This window comes from Rhodofomes roseus, assembly GCF_022264815.1.
Source record: "Rhodofomes roseus strain CIRM-BRFM 1785 chromosome Unknown C8Q71scaffold_7, whole genome shotgun sequence".
Classification (NCBI taxonomy): Eukaryota; Fungi; Basidiomycota; class Agaricomycetes; order Polyporales; family Fomitopsidaceae; genus Rhodofomes; species Rhodofomes roseus.
The window spans coordinates 1025153-1038361 of record NW_025952963.1 but is presented as its reverse complement, the minus strand read 5'-3'; the positions used below and the strand labels follow the sequence as shown (position 1 = coordinate 1038361).

General features: G+C 55.0%; 5 protein-coding genes across 5 annotated transcripts; 3 read left to right on the top strand and 2 right to left on the bottom strand.

Annotated features, from left to right (window-relative positions):
• Window positions 1-438: 438 nt before the first annotated feature.
• C8Q71DRAFT_856508 (uncharacterized protein) lies at window positions 439-3112 on the bottom strand (the record flags this gene model as incomplete). The annotated part of the gene is made up of 2 exons (XM_047927308.1): window positions 439-2903; window positions 2953-3112. 2 exons carry the CDS (start codon window positions 3110-3112, stop codon window positions 439-441), a joined length of 2625 nt encoding a protein of 874 aa, XP_047780486.1.
• A 1308-nt stretch (window positions 3113-4420) lies between these two features.
• Window positions 4421-5982, top strand: C8Q71DRAFT_751886 (60S acidic ribosomal protein P0). Its single transcript, XM_047923341.1, has 6 exons — window positions 4421-4466; window positions 4515-4576; window positions 4628-4708; window positions 4761-5479; window positions 5655-5795; window positions 5848-5982. The coding sequence occupies exons 3-6, from the start codon at window positions 4642-4644 to the stop codon at window positions 5866-5868; spliced, it is 948 nt and encodes a 315-aa protein (XP_047780485.1). The 5' UTR covers window positions 4421-4466; window positions 4515-4576; window positions 4628-4641; the 3' UTR covers window positions 5869-5982.
• C8Q71DRAFT_906351 (NAD(P)-binding protein) lies at window positions 5932-7782 on the top strand. The gene is made up of 5 exons (XM_047928920.1): window positions 5932-6499; window positions 6552-7072; window positions 7126-7244; window positions 7298-7685; window positions 7756-7782. Exons 1-4 carry the CDS (start codon window positions 6299-6301, stop codon window positions 7483-7485), a joined length of 1029 nt encoding a protein of 342 aa, XP_047780484.1. The 5' UTR covers window positions 5932-6298; the 3' UTR covers window positions 7486-7685; window positions 7756-7782.
• Window positions 7783-7922: 140 nt separating this feature from the next.
• On the top strand, window positions 7923-9925 carry C8Q71DRAFT_807520 (NAD(P)-binding protein). The gene is made up of 4 exons (XM_047926012.1): window positions 7923-8431; window positions 8523-9043; window positions 9126-9244; window positions 9307-9925. Exons 1-4 carry the CDS (start codon window positions 8231-8233, stop codon window positions 9492-9494), a joined length of 1029 nt encoding a protein of 342 aa, XP_047780483.1. The 5' UTR covers window positions 7923-8230; the 3' UTR covers window positions 9495-9925.
• A 472-nt stretch (window positions 9926-10397) lies between these two features.
• Window positions 10398-13088, bottom strand: C8Q71DRAFT_896764 (uncharacterized protein; the record flags this gene model as incomplete). Its single annotated transcript, XM_047928749.1, has 5 exons — window positions 10398-10756; window positions 10834-11475; window positions 11533-12532; window positions 12588-12878; window positions 12933-13088. Coding segments are annotated over 5 exons (2448 nt in total), but the record flags the coding sequence as incomplete, so codon positions are not given.
• Window positions 13089-13209: the final 121 nt, after the last annotated feature.

Here is a 13209-nt window from a genome sequence, read left to right as displayed (position 1 = left end):
AGTAGCATCGGGGCTGATTGCATCAACTCATGAGTAAGTTGCATGACATCAAGACGATGATAATAATCCGTACACGACTGATGAAACACCTGTAGGCTGTACCCCTTCATCGCAAGCACGCATATGCGCACGCTGCGCACTCACGTCTTGCATACTGTCCCACTGCGATATGCATAGTCAGCAGATGAATAGGAATCCGAATAGGTCGACTTGAAGCACTTACTGGATACAGGATGAATGACTGCATGAATAGTGTATTGTATGTGGTCGCATGCACTATACATGCTGCAGCGTGAAGCCTACCATCGACATATTTCAGCTCAAAGCTTACGTCTCTGACTACACCACAAACAATTTCAGGCTCAACGCACGGCAGGCGATGTCAGCATACCCAAGGCCTCAGAGACATATATGAATTGCCCCAGCTTTAAACACCAACTACCTGGACACACCCTTAGACGACGTCGAATCGCCTGTCGCCTTCCGTTCCTTCCACGCTCGGCTCCGTCTCCAGCGATCAAGCAAATCCTCCGACTCAGCCTCGGCCGCCTTCAAGATCTTCACCACGGTCCTCGCAGCACTCACATCGCTTCTCCGGTAGAACGCCTTGACGAACATTTTATATAGCGGCCGCGCGTGCTTGCGGAACGAGAGAGGCGACTTGGGTGCCGGGAGGTAGACCGGGGGCGGTCCCTCCGCGGTCCCAAAGGGCACCCCAGACAGTGCCCCACCTCCGGTGGGATAACCGATCCGCACGAAGTGGTCGAACAGCGCGCGGAGGTCTTCGTTCGTAAACCCTGCTGTCCACTCCATATACGCCTTGACGAGGACGTTAACTGTGACGCGGTCCGGCACGAAACCATACTGATCGACCAGCTCAGTGAGCGTCCTCAGAGTCTTCACCCCGCGACCGACCTGTGAACGAGTGGGGTGCTGCATACTCTGGTGCAGGATGCTGTTACCGATCGCGATTCTTGCGTTCGGGCTCTGACTCTCGTGGAGCTCGCTGTATAACTGCTTGACGGCACGTATCCGTCCAGCGCGAACGAGGACCTCCAGAGCACGATGTATAGAAGGGCTATCCCGCAATCGTCGCCTTCGAAGAAGACTGGGGAGTTTGTACACTAGGGATCGAGAAGGACGAGCCTCCTTGAATTTGACTACCCTCGCCACGTCGGGTACGCCTGGTTTGGTGCGAGAGGACTTTGCAATCTTCTTAGCCAAAGTTGATGAGCCGTGATTGGAGAGCTGAGACGCCAACCACTCCGACGAAGGCGTGCCACGGACGCGTAGCCCCCGTGCAAGTTCGTGTGTTCGCTTCGCGTGCCTGAACTGCCTGTGCCTGAGTAAACTGCGAATGAACAGATCGGGGAAGGTCCGCGAAAAGTACGATTTGTCGGTCTTGAGCACCGCTTCCACAAGCGTCACAGCCGCCTTGGAGTTCTGAAAGCGTGGCATATACAGCAAGACTGTCTCCAGGACAGAGCGCATCGCCGGAGGGGGACAGGGAGAGGACAAGTGGCTGAGCATTGCATCGACTACGTCCGGGGTAAAGCGAGCACAGCGGAACCGATGGCCCCGCTGGATCAGCTGCGCTAAGATTTCATGCAGGACTCGAAGACGCTGATCGAATGAGAGTGCCGCGTCGGACAGAAACCCCTTGGCTCGTGCGATGTCGCTCTGCTTCGCGAGTTGAAGGGCCAATTCGACTGAAGTGTCGGTGGACGATGGGATACCGACACGCTGCGCTATGTCCCGGAGATCCGATGCAAGCATGACGTCCTCCGACGCGAACATCCCGATGACAGCGTTGTAGACGTCGGTAAGCACGCGCTCCTCCTGGAGGCATTGCAGGGTTACCGACGTCGCCATTTCGGGATGAGAACCTGTTAGCAAGAGCGCCACGAGCTGCTCCTGAGCCAGGGAACGCAAGCTCGGAGACGTGGCTGCGTCGCCCGATTCTTCTTCCCAGAGGCGTGAAGCAGCGCTGAGCTGACGACAATCCTCGACGACGCGGCGGTTCTTGAAGCGACCCGCTAAGTGCATGAACGACGCGCATATAGCCCGGGTAGCCACGCGCGGTCGCGCAGCGTGGTCCAGCCCAGGGAGGGACGACCAATGATACCACAACCCACCGAGTACCTTGCCAAGACTCTGCACCATGGCGTCGGAGAACGACACGTCGAGGGGTTGCTCATCGGACTTGATGGCATTGTGTAGGGACGCCAACGCGCAGATCGTCTGCCAATCAACGACTGCGCCCCACCTGGCGTAGCTGTTCGTGATGCTCGCACCGCCGTTGCGACCCGGGCTACTAGCCACTGCGAGGAGGAGGAAGCAGTTCCAGCGGTGTTCCAAGGAGTTTTCGTCTAGGTGATCGGGAGTGAAGACCGTCCGTGCGACGGAGAGTGCCCAAGATGACATGCCGTGTTTCGACGTGGAGCACGCTTGCGTGTTGGGTCGGACGAACAGAGCATTCTGCAGGAAAGGTACGAGGTCAATGCTATTCGTCGGTTCGCGAAGATGCGCTGTCTGGGGACCAGAGACGGACACAAGCGTCATCTCAGATCGATCGGACTGTGCTGTAGGTTTCCCGCCAGCTTGCTCGTGAGAGGAATCCAGCAACCTATGCCATGTAGCGTCCAGGATTGCCAACTTGAGGTCTTCTCGCACAGGAGCGGGCGGCTGAAGGGCGATTCGCCAGACAAGGCGAAGCAACGCGGGCGGGCAGTCTTGATACCACGCGAGAAGCTCCCAGAGCCTCTTGACCGCAAGTTGGACGTGCAAAGCGACAGGGCTCGAGAATATGGCTTGTAGGTACGGAACATGGACGTTGGCTGACGGGTGCTGGCGCAACTGTGCGTAGTTGGCCTCGATCCTCCGCATCAAGTCGGTATCGGGCACTAAGAAGATGATGAATGGACGGTGAGGAACTGAGTTTGATGCACTCACGAGCACTGTCGACACCAGCGACACGCGTCTTCAACGCCTCGATATCCATGCGCATGAGCCAATAATGATCAGACAGACTCAACGAGTGCTGGTGTCGGAGTTTGTCCTTGGCAACGCGATCGACCATGACCCAGTGCGAGCGATAGGCATCCGCCGTCATGTGCCCTGTGAGACGGTGTCCGTACACGGAACGGTAGGGTTGCTTGAATGTTGAAAGGGAGAGCGATCCATAGAGCCTGATGAGACCGCTGTATTCGTCTGAGCGCAGAGAGCCCACGCGTCTTTGCGCGTGAAAGGAATTATACAAGGAGCATAGTTTAACAGCGGAGACACGACAAGCATCAGGTTCAATGATGTTTGCAGAAAGCAGCAGCCGCAACCTGTCCAAAGGGAGAGCAATGGTGTCCAAAGGGAGAGCAGTGGTCGAGGTACCGCGGACCGGGGAGCGCCCTTGTGCTCGAGATGTAGCAGGACCTAGTGATACCGCCGTAGCGATCACGACGGCCTCAGAGTGTTGATGGAAGATCGAGGAGAGCCTGTTTACCCCAGGGTTCACATGGCGGCGTGCTACCTGCACGACATGAGTGCCTGGAGCAGGTACTTGTATATGTACAGAGTTTGTACCGAGCGCGTCGGACTGCGCGGAAGGCGATGTCTTCGCCCCCTGTTCGCAAGGCGAACTTGCAGCGCTCGATGCATCTCGATGGGCTGAGCGCCCTATGACCGAGACTGCCTTTGCGGACTCATTGACACGACGTCTTGTGTCATGGCCGAGGAAAAGTCGCAAGTCTCTACCAATACTGCGAAGCATAAGTCTACATCCATCCTGCAACAATACTGCAAGGCTCACCTGAGCCCTATAGCAGCTCTAGCGATGCCGCCCGCGTCTCGGACGGTTCGCCAATACCATCGCCACATTCCATCGCAGCACTTGAGCTGCTCGTCTTGCTGTGATGCGCGTCTCGGGCACCTAGCGACGTGTCAAACGCGAAGGGGGCCGACGCTGTCAGCAGATCAAACCTCGCGATGGCCTTGCTCGCAGCTTGCAAGACACTAGCGACAGGACGACACTGAGGAAGCAAGGAGGCACTCAGAGTGTGCTAGCTGCCGCTTGAAGGAAACAAGTTCTTACACCGCGAACTAGAGTCGAGGACTCGGTCACGTGTAGAAACTCGCCGGACATCCGGTAAGAATTCAGGAGTTGCCAAATATGGCTACCACCACGCAGATTGATCTTCCTGTGTCCATTTAGGTCCAGTTCTCACTCGCAATGTTCGAGTTCAACTATGTAGTTTCCAGATATTACAGTGAGCAGAACCATTACTTTTGGTAAAGAACAGGGAGCAGCAGACAGGGAGCACGGTGACCGATAATAGTAATCGGCGATTACCGAAGGCGGATCAAACTCTAATCGAAGAACTGTAGCCACCCTCCGCCACAACAACGTACGCGATGTCGAGCGCAGTGTTCTCAACGTCCACGACCAGTCGCCTTTAAATTCCTTTGGCACGCAGGTTCGTCGTTGTCGGATGTAGACGTTCAGAGCTGACACAGAGTTACAGGCAGAGGTCATTGGGAGGCACTGATCCCCACGACTGTACTACACATCAAGTCCATCACTTCCGTGAGTCGTACCCTGGCGTCCGAGGGCCATCTGATTCACATTAGTATATAGCGAAAGCAATAACCATGGGTGCCACTCGCGCGCAGAAGGAGCTCTACTTCACCAAGCTGAAGGACTTGGTCGCCAAGTACCGTACGTCCGTTTGCTCCGGCCTTACCGCTCTCCCGTGAACCTTGTCATGCAGCCTCAATCTTTGTGGTCAATGTCGACAACGTCGGTTCGAACCAGATGCACCAGATCCGTGTCGCGCTCCGTGGCAAGGGTATTGTCGTGATGGGCAAGAACACTATGGTCCGCCGTGCCCTCCGCTCCATCCTCGCGGAGTTCCCCCAGTTCGAGCGTCTGCTCCCCCACGTCAAGGGCAACATTGGTTTCGTCTTCACCTCAGGCGACCTCAAGGAGATCCGTGACATCATCACGGCCAACAAGGTTGCGGCGCCCGCCCGTGCTGGTGCCCTCGCCCCCAAGGACGTCATCATTCCCGGTGGTAACACTGGTATGGAGCCGGGCAAGACCTCCTTCTTCCAGGCTCTCGGTATCCCGACCAAGATCGCTCGTGGTACGATTGAAATCGTGTCCGACGTCCAGGTCGTCACTGCTGGTACCCGTGTCGGCCCGTCCGAGGCGACGCTGCTCAACATGTTGAACATCTCGCCGTTCACCTACGGTATGACAGTCGTTCAGATCTTCGACCAGGGCAACATCTTCGCTCCCGAAGTTCTCGATGTCTCTGAGGATGAGCTCCTCAAGCGCTTCGCGTCTGGTGTCACGACCATTGCTGCCATTTCGCTTGCTCTCCACTACCCGACCCTTGTGTCCGTCACGCATTCGCTGGTCAACTCGTACAAGAATCTGATCGCTGTTTCCATTGCCACCGACTACACTTTCGAGGGCTCCGAGAAGGTATGTCATGTCGAAAGCTTGATCTCTTTGGTCTAAGGATGCGTATTACTATTTACACTGAAAATGCTGAGCGTCTAAAGGACGTATGCTGATCAAAATGATTTCTGTTCTCTGATGGACCCGTTTTGATCATATTGGATTTTTTCGAAATGCTCGACTGACCCGTCTCCCACAGATCAAGGAGATCCTCGCCAACCCGGAGGCGTTCGCTGCCGCTGCCGCTGCTGTTGCCCCTGCTGCCGATGCTGCTCCCGCCGCTGCCGCTGCCGACGAGCCGGCAAAGAAGGAGGAAGAGGACGAATCGGACGATGACATGGTATGGCTCCGTGATTCTGGCAGCGGTACAACGACTTACCGTTGGATCACAGGGTTTCGGTCTCTTCGACTAGACGCCATCTGTACGCACGCTGCTGTCATGCTATGTATCGTCGCACGCTCAAAATACGACGCGGGTCGCGCCCGCACCACTGTATCGACTAATCCACTTTGTTTGAGCTTCTAAAGTCTGAGTGTGAGAAGGCGACGGAGCGACGGACGGCCATGGGTCGGATCGCGATACAATCTTTCGACTTGGGGGGATATGATGTATGAGCTGAGTCAACTCACTACCCATATCGAAGGGAACCACGAGGGTACGTGCCGCTCCGTTGGAGGCCGCATCGGTCAGGCGATCGACATGTAGTGCCGCGAGAGAGCTCGACATCGCACCCATTCGGTGATTCCCTTCGAAAACTCAGACCACCTGTGGTGGTTTATAGGCTCCCGTGCAGTCCCATACTAACACTCATCTTCCTCCTCGCATACTATCATCAAGCCACGATGCCAGCAGTCGCCGCAGGCAGAGTACTTGTCACCGGTGTCAATGGCTACATCGGTCTATGGGTCGCTCGGGTACTACTCGAGCGGGGCTACACTGTTCGCGGGACTGTGCGCTCTGAGGCGAAGGCGAAGCATATCCGCCAGCTTTTCAAACCTTTCGGCGAGAAGTTCGAGATGGTGATTGTGCCCGATATCACCAAGGTATAATCTTCAGTATTTGCAGACAATCGGCAAGCACGCTAATGCGCACTAGGTCGGGGCATTCGACGAGGCCGTCAAGGACATGGATGCCGTCGAGCACACTGCCTCGCCGTACCACTTCAAGGCGGGCGACCCCGACGAGCTAATTGTACCCGCGCTGCACGGCACCACGCGAGTACTCGAGTCCATTCTGGCGCATGGGAGCTCCGTCAAGCGTGTCGTGGTCACCTCGAGTGTCGCGGCCGTGCTGCAGGTGCAGTCTACGCCGCGTGTGTTCACGGAGGAGGACTGGAATGATGCGTCCGTCGTGGAGGTGCGCGAGAAGGGTGCGGGCGCGAGCCAGGCAGGCAAGTACCGCGCGAGCAAGACACTCGCGGAACGGGCGGCCTGGGACTTCGTCGAGAAGAACAGGGGGAGCATTGGCTGGGACCTGGTCGTGCTCAACCCACCGATGGTGTTTGGCCCGGCGATACATGAGGTGGGCGCGCCGGAGGCGCTGAACGAGAGTATGCACAATTGGTTCCACAGTGTGTTCCGGGGATCGCAAGACCCGAAACAGCTCGGGACGTTGGGGTACGTACACGTGCGCTTCTGCATTTGGCGGTTGGATTGAAGTGGTAATGTAGCATGGCTTGGGTCGATGTTCGCGACCTCGCGGATGCCCACGCCCTCGCTATCGAGCAAGAAGAAGCCGGTGGCAACCGAATTATCATCGCATCTGGTCCTTACAAGTGGCAAGACTGGAGTATGTGATGGCCTGCTCAAGTATGATGAGTATGCTGATTCGACAATTGGTAGTCAATGCCGCGCGCACGGTGGATGCCTCCGCGCCACCTGGCGATCAGTCCTACGATCCCGCGAAGGCCGTGCACATGTTGATGTTTGACGCCTCGAAGAGTGTCAAGTTGCTTGGGCTCAAGTACCGTAGCATCCAGGAGACCACCTCCGACATCGTCGGGGACTTCAAGGCGAGGGGATGGCTTTAAACTGTGCGTACATTATAGGCTTGTTTGCCAGTTCGAATTCGCAGTGTGCGTGAATGCGTTGTAGCATTATCATCCCCATACTGGAGGATGAAATCATGGAAAAGCTGCCATTGGATATTGACGAACTATGTCTGATTGTGTGCATAACGAGTCGGAGTTCAAGTTGTAGATGGACCGGGGTGTCGCGGCTCACCACGATGGTAAGTAGTGATTATATGCAGGCATCTTCGACCGCGAAATGCTGCTCATCATTGTAACTCATACTGGAAGCAATCGAATGGTCTCGCCACGATGGACGCTTCTCGTTCACAAGGTTGCCGTGTGGAACGAGACAAACTGTATCTCCCGGTTGAGATGTTCACTCAGTGACATAATATACGTGTCAGGTCAAAGCAAGATATTCATGAGAACACATTTCATTCGGCCCAAGATCATGAGTGAAACACGCTTCTGTCTACGATCGCGCTTCAACGAAACAACCGTATCTGTGCCACATTCCACTCTTATCGTGATCACCAACGAAGAGGAGGAGGGCCTCCACCCCTCTCCACCCACGTCCCCGAGCATTGTTACGCAATGCACGCGGCTGACATGCCAAGCAGGATGGCGTAACTGGCTGGTCGATCGCGAGGTGGTATCAAAGATACGGACAATGTGACAGGAGAGTCCTAAACTCCTCATTCCCCTCACACTGCTGCCTGAATTCTCTGCATATAATCGGAATCACAATAGATAATCTGAAGCCATGGTTGCAGTTCAGCAAGGAAAGGTGCTCGTGACAGGGGCGAATGGATTCATCGCGATGTGGGTAGTGAAGCAGCTGCTCGACCAGGGCTACGTTGTCCGCGGCACTGTGCGCTCAGAGAGCAAGGCAAAGCACCTCCGCGATGTGTTCTCCCACTACGGCGACAAGTTCGAGGTAGTCATCGTCGAGGATATCACCAAGGTATGATATTCTTTACGCGCAAGATTCCCCTGGCACGCGCCGCTTGCCTCTGAGTCCGACCAATACGCACTCATGCGTATGATCCGTACAGCTAGGAGCCTTCGACGAATACGTCAAGGACGTCGATGCAATCGAGCATACCGCCTCGCCATTCCACTTCAAGGCGAACGACCCGGATGAGCTCATCGTCCCCGCCGTGCAGGGCACGACTCGCATTCTCGAGTCCGCGCTCGCGCACGGCAAGAACGTTAAACGCGTCGTCATAACCTCCTCCGTCGCCGCCGTCATCGTTGTGCAGAGCACGCCGCGCACCTACACCGAGGCAGACTGGAACGACGGAGCGATCCAGCTCGTCCGCGAGGAGGGCGCGAAGGCACCGAACCCTATGAAGTACCGCGCGAGCAAGACGCTTGCGGAGAGGGCGGCTTGGGAGTTCGTGGAGAAGAACAAAGGGAAGCTGGGCTGGGACCTTGCCGTGGTGAACCCGCCATACGTCTTCGGTCCTGCCATTCATGAAGTCGGCGCCCCCGAGACGCTGAACGAGAGCATGTACGACTGGTTCCACACCGTGTTCAAGGGCTCGAAGACCAAAGAACAGCTGTCGTCAACTGGGTAAGCGATGTTCAACGTTCAACTGAAGGACAATGCCGTAATGAACCCTATTGGTCTGTGATCATGATGTCTCAGTGTGTAGAGCATGCTGGATCGACGTCCGCGATCTGGCTGAGGCGCATGTCCTCGCGATTAAGAAGCAGGAAGCAGGCGGTGAGCGGATCATCGTCTCGCAGGGGGCCTTTAAATGGCAGGACTTCAGTACGTCATAGACATTCCGATGCACCTTGCTGAGTGCATGACTGATGGCCGTCGAATCACAGTCAGTTCCGCACAGAGGTTCTACCCCACCGTTTCGCCCGGAGACGAGACCTACGATCCCGCGAAGGCAACACACATGGTCCAATATGATACATCGAAGGCAGCCAAGTTGTTGGGGATCAAGTACCGCTCCATCGAAGAGAGCACGAAGGACATGGTCGAGGACTTCAAGGCTAGAGGTTGGATCTGAATGGATGTGCGATGGGACTAGGCAATGCATGAACCATTTGTATCATTATATGATACCTTCATAGTACATACTCGCCGACGAAATTGTATGTTGTAGCAAAGGGGAAGCATTGAATGCACCAGTACGGCAGCTATAGATCTCAGATATGCAAGGTTTATCAGTATTGGTTCAGCAGGAACCACACAGGACTCACGCAGGCATGTTATTATGGCGGCCCGTTTGTGGAAATAATCGGATCGCACGAAATGTAATAGTACCTACGAAAAGTATAATAAATGCACGAAATGTGTATTCACGAAATATTTGGAACCACTCACGAAAACTTTGGATGATCACGAAACTCGGAAGGGTACACGAAATGTATGCTCACGAAAGTCGGCCTGCACGAAATGCGCGCGCAGTGTGACGCGAGTGTGATCAAGTGACCGTTTGTCACCGAGTGTGACATGTGAGTGCGTGGCCTTAGCCCGCCTCCGGCACTCAGCTTCGAATTTTAGCGGCCAAGATTTTCTAGGTACATTCAGAACACATAAAACACGCGTTTTGCGCACGGAAACATCCTGGGGAAGTCGCTCTTCCGCCACGAGTTGAATAAAGACATCGCACTCGCGCGCCACTGTGCCACCGCGCCGCCGCGCCGGCGCTTGTGGCTGTGGCTGCGCGCGTACCACTGCGCGCAGGCATCAGGAAAACCCTCCCCCGTGAATTGCCATGTACAGGCTGATATTTGTGAAAATGTTCAGAAACTCTGCAATCTCTTGCATTTGCATGTCATTCTCCGGGTCAGAGAGATCCGGTAGAGAATTACGGGATGATCACTCAGAATTTCCTACTAAACCGCTTTTTTAACAATGTCGTGGACACCCATCACAGAATTGCGTGAAAAAGTAGATTATACTGGTACTAATACAGGTTGTAGAAGTCGTGCGGGTTCTTGTACGGATTTAAGTAGAATGTCGTACACTCGTCTAGCACATTCTCGCTCGTCCAATGTGCTGGTACAGGACCACCCCATTTCGGATGAAGGTGGACGCTGCGTTCAAGGAGCGCAAGAGGTACCACAGATCCAATTCTTTCACCCCCTGTCAACGTAGTTACCTTGTACATCTGGTAGTGGCTGTCAGGAGAGCGCGCAAACTTGGAGAACCAATCCACATATACGAGGTGACGTGGGCATCGGATGTTCGGCATCGACGGGATCAGTTGGTTATGGAACTTCTGTGGAATTGAGAAGATCGCGTGGACACGGCCTATACGCATGTCTGTAGTGATACCATCAGTCACGCAATGTTGGAGCGATCATACAAGTAGGGTGCGTGCATACCTGACAGGCCAATACGAGGGGTGGTCTGACCTTCGGCGGCGGGTTCGATGTGTCGCACTTGCACAAGGGCAGTGTCGAAACGGGAGGGTATAAGGATATCACTGTTACCTCCGAGCTTCCTTGGTCGAGCGTGTATCGAGTCTAAGGTCTCCTTGCCATGGTACTCCAGGTTACGGAACTTTGCCTTGTGAAAGACCGGTAGCGTAGCGAAGGGAAACCGGACGTACGCGGCTTGAGCTTCCACCTCGTTTCGCGAAATACCTGGATTGTTGTGCTCTATGAGAAAACGAGCAAGTGCGGGCATGAGGTGTGTAGCATCGTAACCATCTGGAGCTACGAGCTCAGTGATGGGTACAGCCTTGCGGCTTGGATGTTTCGTCATCAGGTGATTGAGGGTACATGCCAAGTCAGGCGGCCGCCAGCGTACCCCTTGACGCGAGGCGATCAGATCATCACGACCACTCTCTGCGCGCAGCAGGCGCCATCCAACGTAGTCAGCATGCTGGAGCACTTTCTCGCGACGTTCAAGCCATTTTGTCATTTGCGGGAATTCGTCCTTGCGGTTCGTCGCGCGATAAGCCTCCTTCGCGAAGTCGATATGCAGGCGCTCTGTTGATTCTGTATTGTAGTTGTCTGTTGTCCCGTAGTACCTGATCGCTCGGACATAATGGGTAAGCATGTGTAACTTCGGTATGAGGAAGTTACTCCTTGCACCGAGTCGGATGAAGACGTCCTTCTTGGCATGGAACTCGGCAAGTGAGCCTTCGAGCGCCTGCAGAGTCGTGTCCGAGTGAACTGAATACTGCGACATGTAGAGGAAGTCGAGCAGAGCTTTCGTGGCGTCGATCAATTCCGAAGAGTCCCCTCGAGGTAACGGGAGGTCGATTAGGAGCCCAAGGATGAACCGGGATATTTGTTTGTGCTCGGCACCCGTGACGCGCGACAAGCCAGTGATCCCCTTATGGAAGTTATGGATGGAGTGGTTCGGAGGGAGTCGCTTGACACGCGCATCGACCTCGTCTTTGCCAACAATGTTGGTGATCCATGCGAGAACGTGCTTGATTACGCCCTGATGTAATTGGTGTAAAACATCAGGGGTGATCGACTGGAAGATGTCGAGGTACGGGAGATGTTCCCAAAAAGGGTGTTGGATAGGCTTGACGCCGGCAGCCTCGCAAGCACGATTGTAGTCTGCCGTACCGAAGAGATCAAGGGCGTCGAGGACCTCATCGACATTACGGAAGGCCGACGTGCAAGGATACGTCCCTAGCTCATCATGCGGGCATTCACAGATAGGACAATCCCCGGTGTACGTCGCCGTCACGAGGACCTGCTCCGGGTAGTCCCCGACGTACACCGCCAGAATAGGATGGCAGCGGCGCGTTGCGCCATCACCACTCATCATCTCGACACCATCGACGCCGGCCTGCTGCAGAGGCTTCAAAATTTCGGAAAGGCAAGCGTGAAATACGTTCGCTAGTGTCCGGCGGCGAGCAGCCTTATTCGTGATATGTTGCAACCGGCTCGCTGGTAGGTAGGCTAGTAGGATTTGCCCACGGTGCGACGGCTTGCGGCGGATTTCCTTTGGTAGGTTACCTATCGTCATATAGACTGGGTATGCCGTTTTGTTCCGGAACTGCGTGAGTTGAGTTTTGTCGGACAAGATAATGATCGGCATGACCGTCGCGCCCGGTCTCTTCTTCTCGAGCATTTTCTGTTATAGGAACTCAGAGACCCTGGATGATTCATACCATGAGACTACAACGTACCTGCGTCGCCCACCACCATTCGCCTGTATTGAAATCATGATAGAGACGCACAGTATTATCAGCGTCGGCATAGTGGCGCTCCGGGACAATGCACAAGACTGGTGCATGCTCTGCGTCACCCCAGAGGGCACGCGCACACTCTATAACATCGCGGTTGAACATGTCGAACCGCTCCCCACCGATTGTCACTTCAAAGCGGTGGAACATGGGGCGTCGTGTCGGCAGCTTGTCATCAATTATCTTGTTCAATTCATCCGTGTTCTTGTAAGATATGCCGAGCCGCTCTCGGACCTACAGGAGATAGATCAAGACGATGCAATTGTATTGAGAAATGTTTAGGCATACCTCTGGTATGGCGAGTAGCTCCGAGAATGCCGTTGACCCGGAACCACGTAGCTTTGCCCAGCGTGCTAGTTCCCAGTCCATCCGGGATGCAAACGGGGCGTAAGGATTCTTCGCCTCTGGGTCGACCACCTCTGCGTAGCTTGTGTAACCCGCCGACTTCGCTTCGGACTGTCCAGAAATAGACTCAGGCGGGACAGGGGCACCTGCTTGTCCTCCAAACGAGACAATATATGCAGGTGCCCGGCGGATTTGTTCATGGGCATCAGCGTTCACTCCG

Coding starts and splice junctions, on each gene's coding strand:
- C8Q71DRAFT_751886 (XM_047923341.1), top strand. CDS start 4,642: ATGGGTGCCACTCGCGCGCAGAAGGAGCTCTACTTCACCAAGCTGAAG. Junction 4,709..4,760: donor GGACTTGGTCGCCAAGTACC/GTACGTCCGTTT, acceptor CTTGTCATGCAG/CCTCAATCTTTGTGGTCAAT. Junction 5,480..5,654: donor CTTTCGAGGGCTCCGAGAAG/GTATGTCATGTC, acceptor CGTCTCCCACAG/ATCAAGGAGATCCTCGCCAA.
- C8Q71DRAFT_906351 (XM_047928920.1), top strand. CDS start 6,299: ATGCCAGCAGTCGCCGCAGGCAGAGTACTTGTCACCGGTGTCAATGGC. Junction 7,073..7,125: donor AAACAGCTCGGGACGTTGGG/GTACGTACACGT, acceptor GTGGTAATGTAG/CATGGCTTGGGTCGATGTTC. Junction 7,245..7,297: donor TTACAAGTGGCAAGACTGGA/GTATGTGATGGC, acceptor GACAATTGGTAG/TCAATGCCGCGCGCACGGTG.
- C8Q71DRAFT_807520 (XM_047926012.1), top strand. CDS start 8,231: ATGGTTGCAGTTCAGCAAGGAAAGGTGCTCGTGACAGGGGCGAATGGA. Junction 8,432..8,522: donor TCGTCGAGGATATCACCAAG/GTATGATATTCT, acceptor TGATCCGTACAG/CTAGGAGCCTTCGACGAATA. Junction 9,245..9,306: donor CTTTAAATGGCAGGACTTCA/GTACGTCATAGA, acceptor GTCGAATCACAG/TCAGTTCCGCACAGAGGTTC.